This window comes from Berkeleyomyces rouxiae (genome assembly GCF_048999995.1).
Source record: "Berkeleyomyces rouxiae strain 22BRR77 chromosome Unknown BrBRR77_ptg000012l, whole genome shotgun sequence".
Classification (NCBI taxonomy): domain Eukaryota; kingdom Fungi; phylum Ascomycota; class Sordariomycetes; order Microascales; family Ceratocystidaceae; genus Berkeleyomyces; species Berkeleyomyces rouxiae.
This window is the reverse complement of record NW_027396502.1, coordinates 2,581,773-2,605,111: the sequence shown is the minus strand read 5'-3', so window position 1 is coordinate 2,605,111 and position 23,339 is coordinate 2,581,773. Positions and strand designations below refer to the sequence as shown.

General features: G+C 55.8%; 7 protein-coding genes across 7 annotated transcripts; 4 read left to right on the top strand and 3 right to left on the bottom strand.

Annotated features, from left to right (window-relative positions):
• Positions 1-61: 61 nt before the first annotated feature.
• On the bottom strand, positions 62-3,105 carry BROUX77_008049 (uncharacterized protein; the record flags this gene model as incomplete). Its single annotated transcript, XM_073753211.1, has 2 exons — positions 62-583; positions 652-3,105. The coding sequence occupies 2 exons, from the start codon at positions 3,103-3,105 to the stop codon at positions 62-64; spliced, it is 2,976 nt and encodes a 991-aa protein (XP_073602342.1).
• Positions 3,106-4,569: 1,464 nt separating this feature from the next.
• Positions 4,570-9,254, top strand: BROUX77_008048 (uncharacterized protein; the record flags this gene model as incomplete). Its single annotated transcript, XM_073753210.1, has 3 exons — positions 4,570-4,694; positions 4,754-8,471; positions 8,547-9,254. 3 exons carry the CDS (start codon positions 4,570-4,572, stop codon positions 9,252-9,254), a joined length of 4,551 nt encoding a protein of 1,516 aa, XP_073602341.1.
• Positions 9,255-9,736: 482 nt separating this feature from the next.
• BROUX77_008047 (uncharacterized protein) lies at positions 9,737-12,516 on the top strand (the record flags this gene model as incomplete). The annotated part of the gene is made up of 3 exons (XM_073753209.1): positions 9,737-9,763; positions 9,839-10,068; positions 10,167-12,516. The coding sequence occupies 3 exons, from the start codon at positions 9,737-9,739 to the stop codon at positions 12,514-12,516; spliced, it is 2,607 nt and encodes an 868-aa protein (XP_073602340.1).
• Positions 12,517-12,666: 150 nt separating this feature from the next.
• BROUX77_008046 (uncharacterized protein) lies at positions 12,667-14,433 on the bottom strand (the record flags this gene model as incomplete). Its single annotated transcript, XM_073753208.1, has 1 exon — positions 12,667-14,433. One exon carries the CDS (start codon positions 14,431-14,433, stop codon positions 12,667-12,669), a length of 1,767 nt encoding a protein of 588 aa, XP_073602339.1.
• A 3,425-nt stretch (positions 14,434-17,858) lies between these two features.
• Positions 17,859-18,813, top strand: BROUX77_008045 (uncharacterized protein; the record flags this gene model as incomplete). Its single annotated transcript, XM_073753206.1, has 2 exons — positions 17,859-18,079; positions 18,201-18,813. The coding sequence occupies 2 exons, from the start codon at positions 17,859-17,861 to the stop codon at positions 18,811-18,813; spliced, it is 834 nt and encodes a 277-aa protein (XP_073602338.1).
• Positions 18,814-19,597: 784 nt separating this feature from the next.
• BROUX77_008044 (uncharacterized protein) lies at positions 19,598-21,243 on the bottom strand (the record flags this gene model as incomplete). The annotated part of the gene is made up of 3 exons (XM_073753205.1): positions 19,598-19,672; positions 19,766-20,959; positions 21,094-21,243. The coding sequence occupies 3 exons, from the start codon at positions 21,241-21,243 to the stop codon at positions 19,598-19,600; spliced, it is 1,419 nt and encodes a 472-aa protein (XP_073602337.1).
• A 912-nt stretch (positions 21,244-22,155) lies between these two features.
• Positions 22,156-23,013, top strand: BROUX77_008043 (uncharacterized protein; the record flags this gene model as incomplete). The annotated part of the gene is made up of 3 exons (XM_073753204.1): positions 22,156-22,239; positions 22,325-22,407; positions 22,488-23,013. The coding sequence occupies 3 exons, from the start codon at positions 22,156-22,158 to the stop codon at positions 23,011-23,013; spliced, it is 693 nt and encodes a 230-aa protein (XP_073602336.1).
• Positions 23,014-23,339: the final 326 nt, after the last annotated feature.

The following is a 23,339-nucleotide window of genomic DNA, read 5'->3' as shown; positions in this document are numbered from 1 at the left end:
GGTAATTCACGGATGCCGCCCTGCCACCAACTCAAATAATGTGAAATTAGTTCCTTGATACTCACGACGCACCAGAACCAGACGCTTGGTTGGCTTCAGCCTCTGCGCGCTGCCGGGCTTCGCGCTGTTCGCGTGTAATCAAGTTGATCTTGATACGCCGCATGCCATTGGTGATTTGGTCCAGCGTATCATCTGCGGTTTTACCGGTTGGACTGGTGGTAGAGGGCCGTGTAGTTGCTGCTGAGGATGCCGTCGAGGTTGAAGCTGAAGCTGAAACCGCCCGAGATGGTGCACGTGACGAGACTGCAGACGGTCGCTGGATAGGCCCGGCTGGTCGTATGGATCGTGCAGAAGCTGTGCTAGCTCCTACTGAAGAGGTAGAAGCAGCAGATACCGAAGACATGGACGTGCTCGGCCTCGACCTTTTTACATTCAGAGTCGCGGGTTGCTGTGTGCGTGTGGTCATGCTTGTTGAAGGGCGGGTATGAGCGGGAACGGATGCTTCACGAGAGCTGGTCCCAGAGGTTGGCAAAGCGCCCGAAGTGGTGCTAACACGGCGACTGGTTGCTGGGGGTTTAGACGGCTGATGGAAGAATTAGCCCGCGTTTCACACGAAAGATAGCAAAGAACCTAAAAAAAAGAAAGTCTCACCTTGTCGACAGCTGGCGCCGCGGCCACAGTCGTTCTGCGAGTTGTGCGGGACGCCGGCTTTTCCCTGTCTTCATCAACTTCTACGATTGGTTTGGCGCGACGCTCGCGAAGATTCATGCGTATTGGAGTCACCGGCTCTGATTTAGGCTGTCGTTCTCTCCGGGATTTAGTAGCCTCCGCATTAAGGTCTTCATGTGTGTTGCTCATGGTTGCCCGGTCGAGCGGTATCAATTGTTTGACCAGCTCATGGGCTGCAACTTCCCACGCCACATCCGGAGGAGGCGGTGTTTCAGGCCGCGAGTATGAGACGTTGATGGATAGGTTTGAAATGCTCCGGCGCAGGCGTGGCTCAACCTTTCTAGCATTTGAGGCATGGGTGGGTGAACAATAGGTTGGTGAAGTACTGGCAGCCTTGGGCTTTTTATCTTCAATCACAACGGGGGCAAGGAGAGCTTCCATTTTGCTTAGCTCAAAGTCAGACCACCACGACGCATCGTAATTATGCAGTGAATCGAGTGTCTCCTTGGAGTTGACACCGACATCTGTGTCGTTGGAAGGCAGTCCAATCCTGAGGCCCATCTCAGTTCCAAGGCCATGGTGCACTGAGAGTGGATGAGAAGAGCCTTGGAGCTGATCACCAGACAGACCGCTGATATGGCTCAGAACGCCCGAGCTCAAAGCACGATCGCTGTAGCCGCCTTCCATGACGCTGATAACGCGCCCGTCAACTGCGTTGCCCTCTTCAGCCGCAAGTCTCACAACATCTTGAGCAAGGCGAGCATAGAATTCCGTGGGCACATTGACATTATGTCGCTGCATGCCGGCGCTCTCCCATTGGCTAGCATCAAAGCCAGCGCTGATGAAAATGGCACCCTTGGGCACTACGCCTACGGACCTTTGCTTCTCGGCATGTGCGTTGAGAAATATCCGGGCTTTTTCGAGAAGTCCGAGATACTGATCCTGGTATAGTTTCCAAAAGTCTTCCTCAGTCTTCCAAGACTGCAGATGTATATTCCAGACACTTTGGCCATGTGCTCCATCAATGCAAATGCTTGCATTTTTGACCTTTTCATCGTCGCCCATTTCGCAGGGGTACGAGTTGATGTCATGAACACTAAAGTATCCAATGTGAGACTTCTTCCACGCCGAAGCATTTTTGTGGGCGCTGTTGGCCCGTTTGTTATGCTGCCATGCGATAGCTTGAGACCCATCGCCGTGGTGCAAGTCAATATCAACGATGGCGGCATGGGTTAATCCGTGAGCCATAGCAGCGTGCATGATACCAACATGGACGTTGTTGATCCAGCAGAAGCCTGACGGGAATGAAGCGGAGCAATGGTGGCCGGGTGGTCGGACGCCGACAAATGCACGGCGGGGAGTCCCAGAAAATACCAGGTCAACGGCTTGACAGACAGCTCCCAGAGCCCCTTCAAATGCATCCAGAGACTCGGCACATAGATAGAGATCGCCCTCATGGAACTTGGCTGGAGTATTGCCGCCAGCCTCAGGATCACGCTTGACGTCTGGGCGCTGCAGCTCCTTGCCACCCAAGGCGAGCTTAGCCTTGGCACTGTTGCACATGATTTTGAGCTCCTCCATCCACTTGGCACCATGGACATTGGTAACCGTGGGACTTGTGATGGGAACCTTGCGCTCCGTTTTGCAGACCCGAAAGGGTATGCGATCTATAGATGTTGGATGTACACGTGGGTGCACTGGGTTATGGCCTTCGGCGTGTCTACCACCTAGACGCACATAGGCCATGGCCACACCGACAGCTGCAGCCCTGACACGTTCAGGGCGCTCTACGATGGTGTTGAGAGCATTGCGCGAGGTGCGTGGGCGTGAAAACCGGTGACCATAGCAGGCATCGTTGAGAACAACGACAAGATCCGTGGTGCGATGATCTTCAGGGCTTCCATGCACCGCAAGATCAGCGCGAAAGTGGTCGGCAGCAATCTCTGCTGCGCTTGGTGCCTCATCGATGGTCGGGGGTGTATGCGCATGTAGCGCTAGAGGGGAGCGGGCTATAGGCGACAGGGTGCTTGAGCCAGAAGCCGAAGGGCGGCGGGCGGGGGTGTTGATGGGAGTAGCGCCACTGGAAGAATGAAGTGACGATGCTGAAGTTCTGCGAGTCAAGTTGGGAGTATTGGAGCGCGAGTTAAGCGACGAGCTGCGTCCGACCGAGGGGCTGGTTGAGGATTGCATTCTCGAGGACGGGGATGGTGGCGGGGGTCGGCTGGCTGAGCGCAAGGACGACGTAGATGCCGAGGCGCGCAAGGTGGGAGTTTGGGGAGAAGAAGCCGAAACAGGGCCGGCAGTGCGCACGATGAGTCTGGGGGGAGTTTGGTGGCGGGGTGCTGTTATTGACGATGTTGCGCAAGCGGGTGAGGCCGATGTTGCAGCGAGAGAAGACCGGCGCAAAGACGGGACAGAACGCGAAGGAGGCAGCATTATGGCTTGTGGCATTGGGGTCAGCTGATTAGACGCAGAAGCTTGAATGGTGCCGTGACGTCTCTGATAAGCGGGCGGGCGTGCTATGAAACGCGATAGGAGGCGCTATAATCAGAGCTTTGCGACGGAATGGCCTTGGGGAGGGATGCAAACTAGAGGGACCGAAATAGCACCAGCACAGTAGCGGCCAAGGAACAGTTGCTGCGCATGAATATGACTTGGGAGGCAGATTCAAGAAAGAAGACGCCGATGGATGGAAAAGGAGGGCGGGCGGAGGAAAAGCAAGCAACCTGGGCCAAATGAAGAGATGACGCCTGGCTCAGGGATTTTGGCGTCTCGGTTTCTTTGGCTTGTTTCTCCTGACGGGGCCAGTCAAGTGCGACATGGAGATTGGGCGGGCCAAATAAAAGCCCCTGGCACTTGAAAAAAGGAAGCAGACGCAGGCCGAGTTTTTTCAGGTGAGAGTTGAAGTTGGACGGAGCAGCAGCTAGGTGAAAATAAAAACAAGAAAAAGACCGCATCGTCTGTGTATTCAGATACCCGATCTTGCCGTGGCGGCAGGCGCATAGCTACGGTGCGTGTATCAGGTCTTTCCGTCCGAAGGCGCTGCAGGCAAGATCGTGTAAGTGCAAGTGCACCTGCAGATTGTTGGAGTGGCTCCCTTCCTGCAATAAGCTTCTCTGGACCCCTAGAACCCGGATCACGTCTTCAATGGCAATGTCTGCCTGTCTGGCTGAGACTTGGTCGCTAGGAATTAAACATTGTTCTCGAATCTAGTGTGTACAGGTCAGCCAGCCAACTATTGCACTGATTTGTCGGTAGTTGGTGAAACATTTCCGCAACTTGACTGCAATAAGTACACCTGTATAGTTAGTTATGCTTGTACTACAAGTGTGGCAGCAATAGCCTATTGAGAAGGTGCATCTAGTGCCTATAGACCAACTCGCTTGTAGCTTGTACTTCCAAACAGTTCTAACTCTATGTAACTATGTACATATGTACTTGTCGACTGCTCGCTTGCAGGCAGCTGGTTGTCGTGCAATCAGGTAAAGTTGCCTGGAGCTCAGGGAAGCAGCGCTCTCTCCAGTTGCAAGGTACACGAATACTCTATGACTCTTTCGCTAGCTGAAGATTTTTCGCCACTCTCTGTTTGCCAGGCCTGCTTTCTTTGGCCGTTCTTGCTGGTTGCTGCCGACTATGACCATTTCATATTGCTGAAGTTGAAGATGGTTGTCTGCCTCCTGCCTTTTTGTTCACGGAAAAGCTATCAAGGTGCTCGCAGGCAAACCCGCAGCTTGGGCTACTTACTTGGATGCAAATCCCTGCAGGCTCCCCTTGCTTCTTCTTCTCTTCTCATCTTTTCTTCGCCTCAACCTGACTCCCCGTACAATTTCTTGCTCCCTAGGCTTCTTGTTTTTCATCTTGACCGCCAATCTCTCCATCGTCTGCAATCAATCTGTTCCAATGGCTGCAGAATACGCTGGTCTTGACTACCAGCGCTTTCTGCGTGGTCTCTGGGCAGCGCACACTGACGAGCGACGCATCAATGCTTCTTCTTATTCCTCGCTTATTGCCCAATCACACTCTGAGTAAGTTGTCACACTCCCCCACAACAGAAGCGTCTTTATTCATCCTAACCCGTTCCTAGTCTTCCTTGGCTGCGCTTTGCCCATCGTCTGGCCTCTTCTGGAACCCTTCAACTCGCCTTGGTAGCAGCCTCGCTCTGTGTGATTGCAGCCACTACGCTGCATCGGATCAGATCCGCGCAGTCTCTGGATTCCCAGGATCTGTCCAAGCACCGCAAGATCAGCATTATTCATGAGATCATCGCCCAGGTGTCGCGTGCTGCTGCTGCTGGATTCTTCATCATCAGCGCTTCTACAGACAAAAGGGACATCTCCACCGCTCTTGCTGCTACTTATGCTTTCATCATTGGTATCACTCGCCTAGCCTCAAATGTTCGCTGGCAGCAAACCGCCTTGCACCATGCCAACTTTGTCATGAGTATCCTCACGGTCGTTGTGTTCACTGCCATTTGGCTTCCGTGCATCCAGACCCAGGTCTCATGTCAGATCGATACGCCCTCCAGTCACGGTCTTATTGCTCTCAGCGTTGCCTCTTGTGTGTCCTTCTTCACGCCTCGCAGCTGGGTCCCGCCGCGCGAGCTGATTGAGTCACCTGCATACACTCAAGAGTTTGCCGAAACCATCAAGCCCTCGCCTGAAGAGACCTGCAGCTGGTTCGGCTACTACTGTAGCTATGCGTTTCTGACTCCGGTCATCATGAAAGGCTGGTATGGCACTCTGAAGAAGGAAAGCATCCCTCAGGTTCCATGGTACGACGATCCGGATGTTCTGCTGCCGAGAATCAGCAATGCCCGTGCTCAAAGCAAGAGTACCACGTGGACTGTCATTCGTTATATGAAGACGGAGCTGTCCTTCATGGTCTTGTGGACAATGATTTACAACCTGGCAGAGCTGGTTGCGCCCTTTGGACTGTATCATTTGTTGAAATACATTGATGCTCCTGCTGAGGCTACAATTCGTCCGTGGACCTGGATCATCATCATGAGTGTTGGCCCTCTGTTGCGCTCTGTTGCGTTTCAGCAGTATGTCTTCACTTCAACCAGACTCATCGTGCGCATCAAGTCAGGCCTGACACAGGAATTGTATCACCTGGCCTTGAACTCGATGGAAATGGAGGTTGAAGACACTGCTCTGGATGGCACGAAAAAGGTCGTGAATGCAACTGGCCGGCTTGCTACGCTGATTGCCTCTGATATCGAAGCATTGTACCGTTGCCGAGATACCATCATGGTGCTTGTCAGTCTTCCTACCGGTTCTCTGGGGGCTATGATTGGTCTTTATCTGATCATCGGATGGCCTGCTGCCGTTGGCATCGGTGTTCTCATCGCAAGTCCGCCTGTCATGGTTATCCTGGTCCACCGAATGCTCAAGTACCAAACCATCGTCCGCAAAGCCCAGGACAGCCGCATGTCGCTTGTCTCTGAATATCTTACTCTGATCAAAGCCGTCAAGTTCTTTGCCTGGGAGGATTATGCCCTGGAGAATATCCAGGCAGCCCGCCAGCCCGAGCAGAATGCCCTTTGGACGATTGCCGTCATTGATGCTGCCATACGCCAAGTCTCGAGCTTGACTGGCTTCTTTTCGCTCTTCTCCATGTTTTTCCTGCTCACAGTTGTCCTGGGAAAGCCTCTGACGCCTTCAATTGCCTTCACTACCATTACGTTAACTTTCAGTTTGAAGCATAACCTGAATCGCATTGGCTACATCTCCAAGAACATCACTTCGGCTCAGATCGCAGTTCGCCGCCTAGACTCCCACTTTGAAAACAGCCGTCCACTAGAAAAGTATCCCCAAGGTCCCGCACGCGTCGTCAATGCAACCTTCCGCCGGACACCTACTGCTACCTTTACCGTACAAGATGCCTCTATTAACTTTGTCGATGGAGGTCTCAATGTCGTCATTGGCCATAGTGGTAGTGGAAAGTCTACGCTTTTACTGGGAATTCTAGGAGAAACTGTCAAGGAAAGCGGTGAGGTCACTCGCCCTGCCAGCGCTGGTTATGCTTCTCAAAGCCCCTGGCTTCAAAATGGCACTATCAAAAGCAACATTCTCTTCACGAGCCCTATGGAAAAGGTCCGCTACGATCGTGTTGTGACTGCATGCTGTCTTGATCAAGATCTGGCGGAACTCCCCAATGGTGACGAAACTGTAATTGGCGAAAACGGCACTTCTCTTTCTGGCGGACAACGGGCTCGTGTTTCCTTGGCTCGTGCTTTGTACTCCAAAACGTCATTGCTTCTTCTTGACGACATCTTCTCGGCTCTTGACGCTCGTACTGCAGCATCCTTGTGGGAGCAGTGCTTCTGCTCGGACATGTTGAGTGCTCGCACCGTCATCCTTGTTACCCAAATCCCCTGGTTAGCAGAGCAGGCCGATCTTGTCGTTACTCTTGAGAATGGAAATGTTAAGTCTGTTGAGCCTCACATTGGTGTCACCCGCCGGCCTATCTCATCTCTCAAGGATCTTGGTGGCGATAGCTCCGAACCTCAGTCCGAAAATGAGGAGGGAAACGATGAAGCGGCTACATCTGGCGCTGTGGTCAAAAAGACGGCCGTAGTTGAAGAAGCTAACGAGGATGACGAAATCGATTCGGAACTAAACGCCACCAAGTCTTCTGGTCGTCACCTAGGATACCGCTACATCACATATTATCGCCGTGGTGTATTGTTCATGGCGTGTATCTTTCTCACTGTGGTGTCCCTTGGTCTCAGCACTGCGACAAACTTGTGGCTAGTATTCTGGACTCGTGAGGACGAGGATTCCATGAGCAAGCTACCCTTTTATCTCGGAATATTTGCTGCTCTGTCCGTCATGGACTCCATCTTCAACATGTTCTCTTCAATCTCGTACAAGTTTTCGTCCTGGTTTACGGCCCGCCAAATCCACCAAGAGTTGACCGAAGCTTTGTTTGGAGTGTCAATGAACTGGTACAGCAAGGTCCCCATTGGTCGTGTCATTAACCGGTTTTCTCGGGACATTTCGTCAATCGATTCGGCTCTGCCTAGTCAACTTGAGGTGGCCATTTACCTCGCCGTTGAGATGCTGTACCAGCTTGCTTCCATCAGCTCCATCATGCCAATTTTCATCCTCCCAGCTGCAGTCACTTGCTGCGCAGGTATCATTGTCGGCGAAATGTACACACGAACTGCTGTCACTGTGCGCCGGATTGAATCATCGGCACAGTCGCCCGTCTTTTCGCAATTCTCAGATACTTTGGCAGGCCTATCTATTGTTCGTGCCCAAGCCGGCATGGCCGCTGAGTTCTGTCGTGCACTATCGAACAGACTCCGTGTCTGGTCGGCTAGTGCTGAGATGACTTACAATTGCAATCGTTGGGTCGGTGTACGCGTTGACTTGGTCACCTCACTTGTTTCCCTCGGCGCCGGTGTCATTGCATTGTCGAAGATAGGTAGCGTCAGTGCTAGTTTGGTGGGTTTCTCTCTTACTAGTGCTTCCACGCTGAGCGGATCAATTCTCTACCTGGTTCGCTACACCAACGAGTTGGAAGTTGAGCTTCAGAGCTTTGACCGTCTTTTGGAGTACACGTCTTTGGACCCCGAAACCAAAAGTGATGAGACTTACCCCGAAGAGGGCGAGTACACAGATGACCCGACCAATGTGATTCCCCGTGGCTGGCCTCGCTCTGGTGATATTGAGTTCCGCAACGTAACTGTTCGGTACTCGGAGGATAGCCCTGATGTCCTGACCGATATCAATCTCAAGTTCAAAGCCGGAGAGCGTGTCGCTATCATTGGCCGTACTGGTTCTGGCAAGAGTACAGTAAGCAAAGCATTTGTCGCATTAGCATCCTTATGGAGATTTAGTCTGTTTATACTAACCCAACACTTTGTCTAGATGGTGGCATCTCTCTTGCGCTTTACCAGTATCGTATCGGGCCAGGTCCTATATGATGGCGTCGACATTACCAAAGTCCCCCGTAAGAGACTGCGTGAAGCTCTTACCATTATTCCTCAGGAAGCTGTCCTATTCACCGGCACTATCAAGTCGAATCTAGACCCCACAGATGTCATTCCCGAAGTCAATCTGCAGAAGGCAGTTAACGCTTGCAAGACACTGGCCTCCTTCCAGGGCTCTGGTCAAGATTCCGAGTTGTCGACTAACAGCGCAGCCTCTGAGAATGAAGCTGGTGGTGAAGCCAATGATGGGGAGGATGCCGAAAAGCAACTTTCTCTAGAGACCAAAGTGGCTGCCAAGGGCGAGAATTTCTCTCATGGCCAACGCCAGGTAATCTCACTCATCCGAGCTCTGGTGAAGGACAGTCAGCTGATGCTGCTTGACGAAGCCACGGCCAGCATGGACTACGAAACGGACAAGGGCATTCAGGAGGTTCTGCGGACCGAACTCCGCGACAGTAACCGTACGCTGGTGACCATTGCGCATCGTCTCCGCACCATCATTGACTATGACACTGTTGTAGTCATGGGCAATGGCAAGGTTCTCGAATGCGGTGCCCCCAAGGAGCTGTACCAAGCCAAAGGACAGTTCTATGAAATGGTGCAGCACAGTGGGGAAAAGGAAGATCTAGAGGGTATTCTGGGCTAAAGGAGGGCAGGGCAGAACAGAAGCAAAAACTTCAATGGCGCATGTTTGTATGTAGAGGAAAGAGGAGCACAGCGGTGCCACATGTGAAAGGGATCTAGCTATGTACAGGCCGTCTATAGAACCCTAAATGCAGATAGCACAGTCCGTATCTTATCTCTGGCATTCGCCCCACCATCTTCCCGCTTAAGCAATGCGCCTGCACTATTCCTGAAAGGGGAAGGTGCGCGACAGGAAGTGGGGCGCCTGTCTGGTAGTAGGAATATGCGTAAAAAAAAAGTTTCCTTCACGATTTGGACTGCATTAAAAAATAAAAGGCGACTTTTGTCTTTGCAACGTTCACGACGATCAAGTTTCTACGCGCACTTCCGGCGACTTTATCGATTTCGAATCCCTGGACGAACAGAGAAACCCGGATTCTGTCGCGCTGCTTATTTGGCATATCTGCTACACTCACACCACCGGCACAGCAAAGAGCCGCAACAATGGGCCGTGGAGGCAGAAGAAGAGGCGTGAGTGGTGCTTCCGCGCCGAATGGCGATGCTGGATGAGCCATTGACTAACAAGGCGTGCTTTCCTAAATACAGGGCCGCAAGGGCGGTAACAGAGGCGGCCGCAATGGCGGCGGGGACCGCGAGGCCAACAGCGCCAACAACGCCGACCGCCGCGTGTCGTACCCGCAGATTGTCAAGGAGAACGAGAAGCTGGAGAAGTACTACAACGACCTGCTTCAGATGCCCGAAGACGAGCGCAAGGAGTTCTGGGAGGCGCTGCGCCGTGAGCTGCCCAACAGCTTCCGCTTCTGTGGATCCAAGGGGTATGTTATCCCCCCGCTGCGCCCATGTAGTGTCGGCAGCGTGGCCTCTTCGTGGCCATCTGGACGTCTCAAGCTAACTATTTACCGCCCTCTTGTAGCCACGCTCTGGCTGTCCGCAACCTGCTTCAGACCAGATACATTCCCGAAATCACCCGCATCCGACACGAAGACGGCAACTTTGTCCAGCCCCCCAAGCCCGTCTCATGGTACCCCGACGGTCTGGCTTACGACATGACCACGCCCAAGAACGTTGTCCGTCGCTTCCCGCCCTTTGCTGCATTCCAGAAGTTCCTCGTCTCCGAGACGAGCGTCGGCAATATCAGCCGTCAGGAGATTGTCAGCATGATCCCGCCGCTGCTGATTGACCTGAAGCCCGGCATGTCAGTGCTGGATCTTTGCGCCGCTCCTGGCAGCAAGTCTGCCCAGCTGCTGGAAATGGTGCACGCTGGCGAAGAGGCTCGCATCAAAAAGGTCCTCCGCCAGTACGCGACCGAGGACGGTCTTGCGCTAGGCACCGAGACCGAGGAAGAGGCCAACGCCGACCTGTCGGCTGACCCCTCTGACCAGGGCCGCGCCACCGGATTGATTGTGGCCAATGACATGGACTACAAGCGCTGCCACATGTTGGTGCACCAGCTGAAGCGCTTCTCGTCGGCCAACCTGCTCGTCACCAACCACGACGCCTCGGCCTTCCCTTCCATCAAGCTGCCCGACAGCTACAGCGACAGACCCGGCAAGCGCGCCTACCTCAAGTTCGACCGCATCCTGGCCGACGTCCCGTGCACCGGTGACGGCACGCTGCGCAAAAACATGACCATGTGGCGTACATGGACGCCCAGCAACGCGCTTGGCCTTCACATTGTCCAGGTGCGCATTCTAGTGCGCGCCCTGCAGATGCTCAAGGTTGGTGGTCGCGTGGTCTACTCGACGTGCAGCATGAACCCCATTGAGAACGAGGCTGTGGTTGCTGCCGCGATTGACCGCTGTGGAGGTCCTGAAAAGGTTGGCATTCTTGACTGCTCCGATCGCCTGGTTGGCATGAAGCGCAAGCCTGGCATGAAGACGTGGCAGGTCATGGACAAGGCTGGCAACTGGTGGAACAGCTGGCAGGAGATCCAGGACAAGGCCAAGGCTGACCCGACCTGGGAAGTTCCCAACAAGTTGACTGAGCCCATGTTCGCACCGCCGGCCGGCTCCCTGTGCGGTGATCTGCCGCTGGAGCGTTGTATTCGCGTGTATGCCTACCAGCAGGATACCGGCTCGTTCTTCATCACCGTGCTGGAGAAGAAGGGCGAGATCCGTGCCCGCAACGAGAACACTGCCAAGGAAGCCGCCCCTTCTGTTGCTGCTGAGGACGCTGCCGTCATTATGGATGAGGGAGAAGAGACCGAAGCTACCAATGGCAAGCGCAAGCTAGAAGAGGTTGAAGCCGCTGAGGAGATGGATGTTGATGCCAAGAAGGTCAAGACTGACGATGAGGGCAGCCGCGATGTTTCGGAGGCTCCGGCGCCACAGGAGGAGAAGGAGGCCAAAACTGAGGGCGAGACCGGGACTGAGACCGAGACGGAAACTCCCACTACTGCCGAGACTGAGACCAAGGACGCTACCACCGCTGCCCCCGCAGAGCCCAAGGAGAAGCGCAAAGACACTTCCATCAGATACGAGGACCCTTTCAAGTTCCTCGCGCCCGACCACCCCGTGCTCGATGAAATCTTCAAGTTCTACTCGCTCTCGCCGCGCTTCCCGCGCGACCGCTTCATGGTGCGCAACGCCACGGGCCAGCCGCTCAAGGCCATCTACTACTGCACGACTCTGGCGCGTGATATCCTGGGCGAGAACGACCTCAAGGGCGTCAAGTTCCTGCACGGTGGTGTCAAGATGTTTGTGCGCCAGGACGTGCCGAACCCGGATGTCTGCCGGTGGCGCATCCAGAGCGAGGGCATGCCCATGCTGCATGGATACCTGGGCGAGGGGCGCGTAGTGCACCTACGCAACCGTGAGACGCTGCGCCGGCTGCTGATTGAAATGTTCCCGCGCATCAACGACGGCGAGTGGCAGAAGCTGGGCGACATTGGCGAGCGCGTGCGCGACATGTCCATGGGCTGCTACATGCTGCGCGTCGAGCTAGATGCCGACGAGAACGCGTCGCCCGAGACGCTGGCTGACGAGGCGGCGCTGAGAGAGCCCATGGTGCTGCCGCTGTGGAAGAGCTTCTCGTCGCTGAACCTGATGCTCCCCAAGGAGGACCGCGCAGCCATGTTGCTGAGACTGTTCAACGATAACACGCCGCTGGTCAACAACTCGCTGCAGAGACAGAAGAACATCCAGAAGCAGCAGGAAGAGGCCAAGGCCAAGGAGGAGGCGGGCGAAACCGAGGCTACCGGTGAGGCTGGTGCCGAGAACGAGATCAATGTGGAAGATGCCCCCACTCCCGAGTGCATGGAATAAATACACGGTAGTCAGTCGTAGTCGAGGAGGAAAGAAACAAGGAGGTCTGCTGACTGGGATGAAATACGTTACTTATACACGGCGTTCATTATTATTCTTACAATAACCTGATACTCTTACATCACACCTACACTTGGCCGCTCCCATGTTCTAGTCCAGCAGTCCCACGGTCCAGTTGATAATGGCATCCGTTCCATGTCCACGAATGGCGCTAATCGGAATGGCCGACACCTTGTGCGTCCAGGCGCCCTCGATGCCCGTCGGATGCGGCTCAGTACCAGCCTGCACCGCATCAACATACGCCTTGAGCCGGCCAAAATTCTCCTGCGTCTCGGGCAAATCTGCCTTGGTCGCCACCACAAACCACGGCTTGTCCGCAATATCCAGGCCAGCCACCGCCGCCGGCGGCCCAAGCGCATCCGGCAGCTGGGCACCCGGCGGCGCCAGCCCAGCAGCCTCGACAAGCGGCTGCGGCGCATCGGTGCCTGTAGCCGAAGTCAAGTCCCAGTCGACGCGCGCATCAACCTCGCGGTGCGCGTCCTCTTCATCGCGCATCTGCGCATACAGCCCGACCTCGTTCCACAGGGCCTTGAGCGTATCCACGGCGTCGCCGGCCGCCAGGTCGACGACAAAGGCCAGCACGCGCGCGCGCTCGACGTGGCGCAGGAATGAGATGCCCAGCCCGCGGTCCAGGTGCGCGCCCTGCACAAGTCCAGGGATGTCGGCGACGGTGAAGCGCGTGCGCGGCTCGCGCTCCGTCTCGGCTGCGGGCAGGCCCAGGTGCGGCGCGGCCGGGTGCGTCTTGAAGGATCGCAGCGGCAGGCGCCCGCGGTAGCTGTCGAGCACCACGGTGCCGATGTTGGGCTGCAGCGTGGTGAAGGCCCAGTTACCGACGCGCGTGCGCGAGTTACTAATGAGTCGCAATAGCGTGCTCTTACCGGCGTTGGGCAGGCCGACCAGGCCTACGTCGGCAAGCAGCTTGAGCTCCAGCTCGATTTCCAGTCGCACGGCGTCTTCGCCCTTGGTTGCAATCATCGGGCGCGGCCGCTCCTTGCAGACAAAATGCGGGTTGCCCAGTCCACCAATGCCACCGGCGGCAAGCAGCACAGGCTGCGGCGTCGGGCGGGTCAGGTCCAACATGATGGGTGCATCGGGCTGGGCATACAGGCGGTTGCGCTTGGGGAGGCGCGGCATTTCTAAAGCCTTGAGATCCGGCCGCGATAAACCAGGGTACGTGACAAAGCGAGCCTGTTCCAGCTCATATGGGTCGTCGGCCTCTGGCAGCGCAGGGCGCAAAAACGGCTCACCGCGCGCCTCGGCCTCTTTCTCAGCCTCATCAAGCAGGCGTTCCTCGCGGCGGCGCTGCTTGGCTGCCAGCTTGCGGGCGCGCAGCATGGCCGCCTCTTCTGCTGCCGGGTCGCTGCGCGAGAGCTCGCGCACGACGGTGCCGACAGGCACAGCGATAACGACATCCTCGCCGCGCGAACCGGCCTGGGCCGAGCCGCGGCCGTGCTTGCCGCGGCCCGCTTTGACAAAGGTCTGGCGCGCCAGCTTGTACAGCGACGTCTCACCCGGCACGGCCTGGATGTATACGTTGCCGCCATGGCCGCCGTCGCCGCCGTTGGCCGGGCCGTCGGGCATGTAGGCCTCGCGCAGGAAGGCGACACAGCCGTTGCCGCCTGGGCCGGCATGCAGAGTCAGCGTGGCCTTGTCGGCAAAGGTCGGCGCTGCATAGTCGTCGGGCGCGGGGTTCAGGTGCGACCGCGGCATGGCAGCCGGATCGTGGGCGTCATTGTGGGCTGTTGATGTGGAGGCAAAAGGGCGTAGGAACCTGGAGCTTATTCCCGGAGCTTGCCGAAGGCAGGGATACAAAAACGGCAGAAAAGGTGGTCGCTGTCTAAAGCATCGCGGAGACATTTTGCCAGTGATGCGTGCCAACTGTTGTTGAACTTGATCTCAAAGTGATTGGTGATGTTGTGATGATGATTCAGGTTGAATTTTCTTAGGGTTGGTGATAAGATAAGAAATAATGAGCGTCATGGTGATATAAACAACCCCGGGATTTCAACAAAGGCTGTAATAAGGCTGTTGTCCACCGCCTTAACCCTAACCCTAACAGCGCAGGCTCTAAGAGCGCCGACAGCGGTGTCCGTCAGCACCGAAATTCAACGTCCTCCGTGGCGCAATTGGCTAGCGCGTCTGACTGTTACCCGGGAGCATCTGGAGCAAGAGATTCATGTTGTCTCTATAAAAGTACATCAGGAGGTTGACAGTTCAAGCCTGTCCGGGGGAGTTGGTGAATGAAGAGTTATTTTTGGGGGGTTTCTTTTTTTTTTCTTTTTTTTTGCAGCTGGTGGGGAGGGACATGGAATCGGAATCAACTTGCAAAAAAACAAAAAAGGCTGAGGAGAAAAACGGCCGGTTGGAGGATGTCTGAGGCGTCCGGGTCCAGCGGTGCAGAGGTCCAAAGCTCTAACTAAAGCTTCACCTCCATGTGGCTTACCTGATCTATAGTCAACTACTTGGACTGTATAACATGATTCCTGCCCAACCGCACGCACGCCCCAAAACGGCGACCAGCTTCGACGTCCTTCCATCCAGTTCCTCGGTCCGTCTCGTGATTGAGTGAGAGGACACAGGGAAGAGAAGGGAGGCCACTTTGCCTCTGGGCTTGTGGTGAGGCGACGCTCAGCTGGAAACAAACCACCGCCAACAACAGCGACGGCCGGGCAGACAAGGGCCGCGGGGGGGGGCAGGCCTCAGCGGTGTGGAGCTGGCTATTGGCACTGTGCTTGATGGTGGAGGCAGTGCTGAAGCAGTTGGGACGGGCCACTGTAGCGCAGACTAACTCTCCACCTCACAGTCTCCCAGACAGTGCTCCGCACAGTCTGACATCTCCAGCCTCCAGCCACCAAGACTTCTCCCGCCCTTCTCTTTTTCTTCCCAGGACCCCTCCCTCTCTCCGCCTCTTTTCTGCTTACTCATCTCACAGCCGGCCCTTCTCACATGCTCCCTTCCCCCCACTCTGTTTTCCTCTCGTTTTATTGGCCCGTATCCTCCTCCTCCGCTCCGAAGCGCTGTCTGGTTGTTGGTATTTGTACCTGGCAGCGTGACAGATTAGATTGGCGGTCGTGTTCTCGTCGACCATCGTCTTTCTTCTTGCGAGCCTCGCCGCTGTTATATTTGCTTTTCTTTTTCGTCTTCTTCTTCTTCTTCTCCTCCCTCCTTCTTCTTCGTTTTCTCACCGCCCGAAATTCCCTCTCCTACCCTTATCTCCGATCACGTGACTTGAACAGCACCTCCCTGATCACCTCACCTCACCTCACCTCACCTCCAGACTTCAACTTGACGTCCTTCGCTTCTGACGCACGCAGGTAAGCATTACAGCTCCCTTTGAACTTTCTGGACGTCCCGGACGGCCCAGTATCTTCATCCTCAGGCTCATCCCAACCCAAATCTTGATACTACCCCGTCCAGCGAGTGAGTGGTCTCCATCCTACCTGCCGCTGCAACCCCAACTCCGTCTCTCCGCAAGCCCGGCGTCTAGCCGCCAGCAAGACGCGGCATCAAGCGATGGCGCCAAGAGACTGGAGGGTATTTTGATTGTTGTAGCTATGTTCGGCGATTCCCAGTGGCAACCGTAGAACTCTAGAACCCCAAGTGCGACGCCCAATCGGGTCAGCCAGCCGTCTCCGTCTCCGTCTAGGCCTAGGCCTACGTCTGCGTCTGCCGTCTGCCCCGGGCCAGGAGCACATAACCTGGCTGCCACTACGCATTGCGTGCCCGCCTCCTGCGCTCTAACCGTACAGACTTGCAACTGGCAGGCACACCACCAGACAGACTGATACTGTGCTTCTGCACACTTGTATACTTGTACATATGCACGTCTGCATATATGCACATGCGTTTTCCCAGCCCAGTCTAGCCTAGTCCCCGGTCCCCAGTCCAGATATCCTGGTTAGGCTGGTCCATGTCCATGGCTGAGCAGACAGCAAGCATCACCAAGGCGGGGGAGAAGAGAGCCCCCCAGAAGAACTGTCTGCTGTCCGCCGTCCGCTGTCTACTCGTTAGTGACCAGTCAGACCAGGCGAGCCACTTAATGGGCACACATGCTCCCTGCTCTATGCATGCCCGCCCGCGCACTCGTGCATGCGGCCATGCGGCCATGTGTGCGTGTTTGTTGTTGTCCCCTGCTGCGTGGATGGATACAGCCGGCTTGCTCGTTCGCCTCCCGCTGTGCTGCAAGCACCGGCATGTGCAACCCTAGAGTCCTCGAGTTAGTTGTGGCTGTCCCCAGGACGCTTTTGCTCTCGCTCTTCCCTTGCTGTTCACTGGCTACCCCCCTGATCCCTCCCTATCTCCTCTCCCCTCTCCCCCCCCCCCCCCCCCCACACTTCCCCGGTCGATCTAGCTTCACAGACGCCTGGAGGAACAGCCCAGCGTCCAGGAAAGACAGAGCAAAAAACAACCAACCGGCGGGAGACTGTTCATGTGCCATTGCCCCTTGGTCTTTTGTCTTTGGTGCTTTGCCATCTCACACTTGCAGCTCTGGCTACATGGGGCCAGGCAGGACTACCACCACTACCACTACCTAATTTGATCTTGGTGCGGTGGGCGTGTTTTCCTGTCCTTTTGATCGCTCGCTCGCACTCTCGCCTCGTTCTTGTCTTCTGGTCGTGCTCGCTCGTGCTCGTCTATGCTGTCTTGGTTCTTGGGCTTCTCTTATTTGATCCTCCCTGTTCCCTCTCGATTCTGCCTTCCACGCACTCTCTCCTTCTTTCTCTCTCTCTCTTGCGTCTCCTCCCTTCTTCCTCTCTCGCTATAGTTTGATTGTTGTTTCTCGTCTAAGGCGTAGGAAGCCCCCCCATCGAAGCCAATGTCCTTGGTCCTTGGTGCTGTTGTCGTTGCTGTTGATTATACTTGTACAAACCCATGAGTCTTGGAGGCTTGTCTGTCTTTGACCCTTGACCCCCCGAACTACCACTCTGTCGCTGTCTCCCCCCTCGCCCCGTTTTCTCCCCCACGAGGCTGGCTTGCCCTGTCTTTTGTTTTGTCTCCTCGCTTTTCCCCAGAACCCGGCTTGGCTTTCTCTTGACGTCAAATCCGGGCCAGTCCTGGTGCTCACTGCGTCCTTCTCCCCCAACCTTGCCAGCCTGGACATTGCGACTTTACATTGCTGTCAAACTTCTTGCTGCTACTATTGATCTCTTGTTCTCCACATCGGGCGTCTCTTTGTTTCTGTTCTGCTTTCCTTTGATAACTAATACCTCTTGTGTCTCTGCATTGCCTCAATCTTCCCGCTACCTCTTCTCCACACCCAATCTCCACTACAACCGCCTCCAATGGACGGCAGATACTTACGACCCTCAAGAGCCGTTTCTAGAACCCCCAAGCCTAACCGGGGATCAACAGCAACACCGTCACCTATTGTTAGGATGGATCCCGACTGCGCAATATGCGGCTCGCCGGCCAACACCGCCTGTGAGTGCGAGTCCAAGAGCCTTGAAATGGCCATCAAGCACGCCGAACAGCGCATTATGCAGTCGGTATATGATGACATACGGTATGTCCTTTGTCCTTCTCCGGTTACCCCCCCTCTCCATATTTCAAAACAAGACAATGCTCGCCCTCCCCCCACGCCTTTCTCTGCCAACCACTAACACGCCCGCCTTTCCTGCCATCAGATCATGGGTCCGTGGCCACGCCCAGGACTACATCCTAGCCCACTTCACCCAGCTCACCGAGCGCCGCAAAACCGCCCACGCCGCCCACCTGGACCGCATCACCAGCCACGCCTACTACCACTATCAAGCGCCTCCGCACCCCAACGAAATGGTCGCTGCCCAAGCCACGCTCAAGCGCGGCATCGACCAGGACTGGCAGGCCAGCGTACAGCGCTACCCCGAAGTGCTCGAGTACTTTTTCGGCCTCGTCGAACTCACGCTGCCCGGCGACAACGAGCCGGGCGTCAAGGACCCGCCCTCCAACGCCCTCACCGGCACCCGCAAGGCTGGCCGCCGCCCCGCCAGCATCCAGGCCGGCCACATGTACGACCCGGACATGGCCCTGCCGCCACCCGCGCGCCAGGGCTCGACCCCGCCGCACGCCCAGATGATGGTGCGCCGCCCGCTCTCGCCGCACGGCGGCAACATGGGCCGCCGCACGCCCGGCCCCCCCGGCGGCGACCGCGGCGGCGGCGGCGGCCCGCTGCCGCCCGCGCGCATGAACCGCCTCAACTACCGTGGTGGCCCGCCGCCGGGCCCGCCGCCGCAGCAGTCGTATTACCAGTCGTACTAGCCGCTGCGCTTGCGCACAAAGGGGGCCAATTGCAAGCCAGCAGCTCTTATTCTCTTTATATGTGTGTGATATCCCCGGGCCCACAGAACCGGCTTCTTTTTTTTTTCACTTTTTTTTCAATTTCTTTTTTACATGTCTCTATATCTTGGGTCTCAATTGCGACCTTTTTTGTGTTCTTGGTTTTGTATGCTGTCTCTCTTCTTTTTTTTTTCTTTCTCGAGCTTGCGAATGTATATCGGTTATATTCTCATGTAGCCTTTATTCCCACCTCCTGCACAACACCACAAAGAAAAAGAATAAAAAAAAGGATTGTCTAGTTACAGTCTCTTGTCGAGACTCCCGATCTACTTTTACCCCAGGAGAGTGTTCTACGATTTACACCACGAATATGCCACGAGTTTTCCAAGCCTTTTGTTTTTGTCCTCCCCCCCAATTCTCAGAAAAGCCATAGTCTAGCCTCTATGCCCCGATATTCTCAATACAACTATCCTCCAAATGTTAAAGACAAAAAGCTTGGAACATTATAGATAGTTATTCAACGACGGACGGTGAGATATCTTTTGGTACTCATGTATATATAAAAGAAAGCCCTGGCCAAAAGAAAGTCAAACGAGGTGCCACAACGAAAGGGCACCATCGCGACATGAAAAAAAAAAAAAAATCAACTCTAGATTCATATACAAAAAGCCCGTCCGTACACAAGGCCTCTGCCCCCAAAAAAGAAAGCCCAAAATAAACATAAACAAAAAAACATGGACCCTCGGCCAATCTTACCTACAGGCCCTCAGGCATCGGCACCGCCCTGCTCCTCATCTTCCTTTTCCAGACGGGCAATCTCCTTCTTGGCCTTGTCAATGTTCTGCGCGACAGAGCGGTTAGTATTACACACGAGTAAAACAAAACAAAAAAAAGAGCTTCCTATCAGGAGGGGAGGGGGGAAATAGAAACTCACCTTTTGGGTCTCAGCTGCCTGGTTCTGCTTCCAGTTGTCCAGCTTGGCCTTGACCTTTTCAATAACCTCGGGCAGCTCGGCGGCGCTCATGGGCGGGTCGACGCCAATGTACGAGCAGTCCTGGACGACCGACGGCGGGCAGTTGAAGCCCTTGGCCGAGTCGGCGGGGCTCACACCAGCGCCAGCAGCCTTCTTGTTCTTCTTGCCCTTTTTCGGCGCAGACGACGTGATAAACTCGTCATCGCGGTCCTCCTTGCGCACCAGGACCATGCCCTTGGGCGGGCTGGCCGTCGTCGCGTCGACCTTGCGGATGTCAGTGGCGCCCAGACCGCGGTCGGCCAGCAGCGGGGCCTTTTCGTCCGAGACGGCCGTGGGGTCGAGGAACTTGAGCAGCGACGTGGCCAGGCGAATTTCTTCGGTGAAGGCGGGCAGGCTGGCGAGCTGGAGCAGTTCCTGGGCGCGGGCCTTTTGGGCATCCTTGAAGGCCTTTTCGCGCTCGGCACGAATGCGCTCACGGTGCTTGGCGCGCTGTTCCTGCTCGTAGACAGCATAGGCACGCTTGGCTCCGTGGTAGTCGTCCTTGAGCTTCTTGACGGCGGCGTAGGTGGCCTGCTGCTCGAGATGCAGCTTCTTCTTCTCGTCGCGCAGGGCCGACAGGTTCTTGAAGACCTCGTCGGACTTGGCCTGCATAGTGTCGATCTCGGCCTGGATGGCGGAGTAGCGCTCGTTGGAGGCCTTTTGGGCCGGGTCATCCATGGAGTCGCGGATCTCCTTGACCTTGGCGCGCAGGTCGTCAATCTGCGCCTGGGACTCGGCAAACTGGCCAAAGTTCTTCTTCATGCGATTGAGCGACGAAATGTCGGCCAGGTTCTTCTTCTCCTCGACAATCTTCATGGTGCCCGAGTTGACCTGGTCGTCAAGCAGCTTGATGCGAGCGTCCAGTTCCTCAATGGTCTTGAAGGGGACCTTGGCACGGGCAGCCTTTTGCTCGGCAGTGCGGCTCTTGATCTGCTCGTCTAGGCGCTTGATCTGGTCGAGCTTGGTGGAGCGAGACGATTTGCTGCCGGCCTGGGTCTTGCGGATCTCGTTGCGCTCATCAATCAGGGCCTGGCGGCGCTTCTTCTCGGGGTTGGACTCTTCGGAGCCATCCTTCTTGTTGGGGAAGGCCAGGTCGATCTTGTCGCGGATGGCGTTCTGGCGGAGAGAAACAACGTATTAGCATGTGAGTGATTGCGTAACAGTGTTTGCTGCTGCAGGAAGCCGCAGGAAGCGGGCGTGTGCTTGGTTGGTTGCGACATGTGCCAAGCGATACTCGACCGAGGACTTACAAATCTATCCATGGCAGCTTTGTGGTCAGCCTCGGCCTTAGCCAGGTCCTGGCGGAAGGCCTCCTCGTCGGGCCTGGTGGGCCTGGCGCTGACCTCGGGGGCCGGGGCAGCAGCAGCAGCAGCAGCAGGAGCAGCGGTTTCGGTAGCCATTGTATGAAAGGAATGGGATATCCAGTAAGAAAAACACCAAAGAGAGTCTTGGGCCGGCAGATGAGCGAACGGAACTGCAGACGTGCGGGTTTGGCGGTGTTAGCAGAAAAGAAAGAATGGAAGGCAAGGTGGCTTGATGGAATAGAGGTCCGGGAGAAGGGCGAGAGAAAGTCAGAAGGGCGGGGGCGGCTCACATTTATAGGCGCGGGGCTGGAGATGCGTGCGGGAACGTGAGGCTCTGGTCTGGAGAGGCAAAATAACTAGTTGACGATACTCCGGGAAAGGACAAGCACCAAAGCGACAGGAGGCAAAAATGATGACACCTCTCGCGCCCCGTTCACGCCATGCGTGGCAGTTACTTGTTCTGGACAGCTAAGGTAGCCAAGTACACCTGTACTTGTTCTTTTTTGGCTATCTGGCAGTCCGCCCCACAGGACAGGCCCAGTATCGCGCAGAATGGGATGGGGATGGTCCACTTTCTAGGGCGGCCATGGTGGCAGAAAAAGGCCGTCTGTGCCAGCTGCCAGCCGGTCTTGACGGGCCCTGGTGATCCGCCAGGGCATCACCTGCATCTGCCAGGTGGCACCAGCTGGGACAGTTCGGCGGGCAAGGCTGGGAGCGCATCGCCAAAACTTTTTTTTTTCCACTATCGATATCGCCGACAAATGCGCCACGCCATCCCATCACCAACTTGTACTCGCAGCCTCAAACAGCCAGCAAACACCCATTGTGCCATCATTCACGCATCTCCCTCGGCGACTCAACGCATCCCGCGCACATAAATTCAGCATCTTCTTGTCTCTACCGCTACGCCAGCACGTATTGCGACCAGTGAGGCTACCTACAGATCGCCTGCTCCCACCACCACCTCCCATCCCACGCCACTCTCAATCTACACAGCAATTCGCCAAGATGGACAGCGGCGACAACAACGACAAGGCCGTCACGCGCGCCTGGAAAGTTCTGCGCACCGTCAAGGAGATGGTTGCCGACCGCGTAAGCCCGCGCCTGCCAGTCGCCCTGGCCTGACTCCCGCGCCGTCCCGGCCATGCTTGCTAACCGAACCGTGCTATCCCTCTAGGGCTTCGAGATGACCGAGGACGAGATCAACATGTCGCTGGAAGACTTCCGCCGCGACTGCACCCTGCCGACCGGCGAGGTTGAGTATGTGCCTTCCCCCTTTGCCCCCGCCCCCACTGCCCGGACCACACCACCGCTAACCTACCCGGCCGCCCGTCGCACAGCCGCAACCGCATCGGCTTCTCCGCCAGCCCCAGCGAGTCGATGATCAAGAAGCACACGTACACCAACGCAGTAGGTGGCAGCGAGCTGTCGACCGACGTGGGCACCGTGCTCGTCAAGTTCCTGGGCGAGGAGAGCATGGGCATCCAGCAGATCAAAAACTTCATCATGACCGTCGTCGAGCGCCACTACAAGACTGCCATCCTCATCACCCACACGCCGCTGACCAGCGCCGCCCGTAAAAACATTGCTGCTGCCGAGTCCTACGCCCACATCGAGTACTTTCTCGAGGACGATCTGATTGTCAACCTCACGCGCCACATGCTCGTGCCCAAGCACATTCTGCTCTCGCGCGAGGAAAAAGTCGCCCTGCTCAAGCGCTACCGCCTCAAGGACACCCAGCTGCCGCGCATCCTGCAAAAGGACCCCGTTGCCAAGTACCTCGGCCTCAAGCGCGGCCAGGTCGTCAAGATTATCAGAAACAGTGAAACCGCCGGCCGGTATGCCAGTTACCGCCTGTGCGTGTAGAACCTAAAAGAAAGAGAGACCGCGGGCAGAGCTGTACGTGCACGTGTATATGCGGGGGGCATTGATCTGGCGTTTTTTTTGTTTTTTTTTTTTGCTACTTTGTTTTCTGTTTACTATCATATTTTATTCCTCTAACTATTCCACTGGGCTTCTTTTCTTTTCTCGCTCTCCTTCGTTCTACTTACTCTACGACTTCAGCCTCGGACAACAAGCACTTTACTCTACTCTTTGGTTCAATACTCTTTTTCGTGCGTGAAAATAACCGTTAATTCATTAAAAGGAATCGCTTTCCGTGGTATCATCAATGTCTAGCAAAATATGTACAG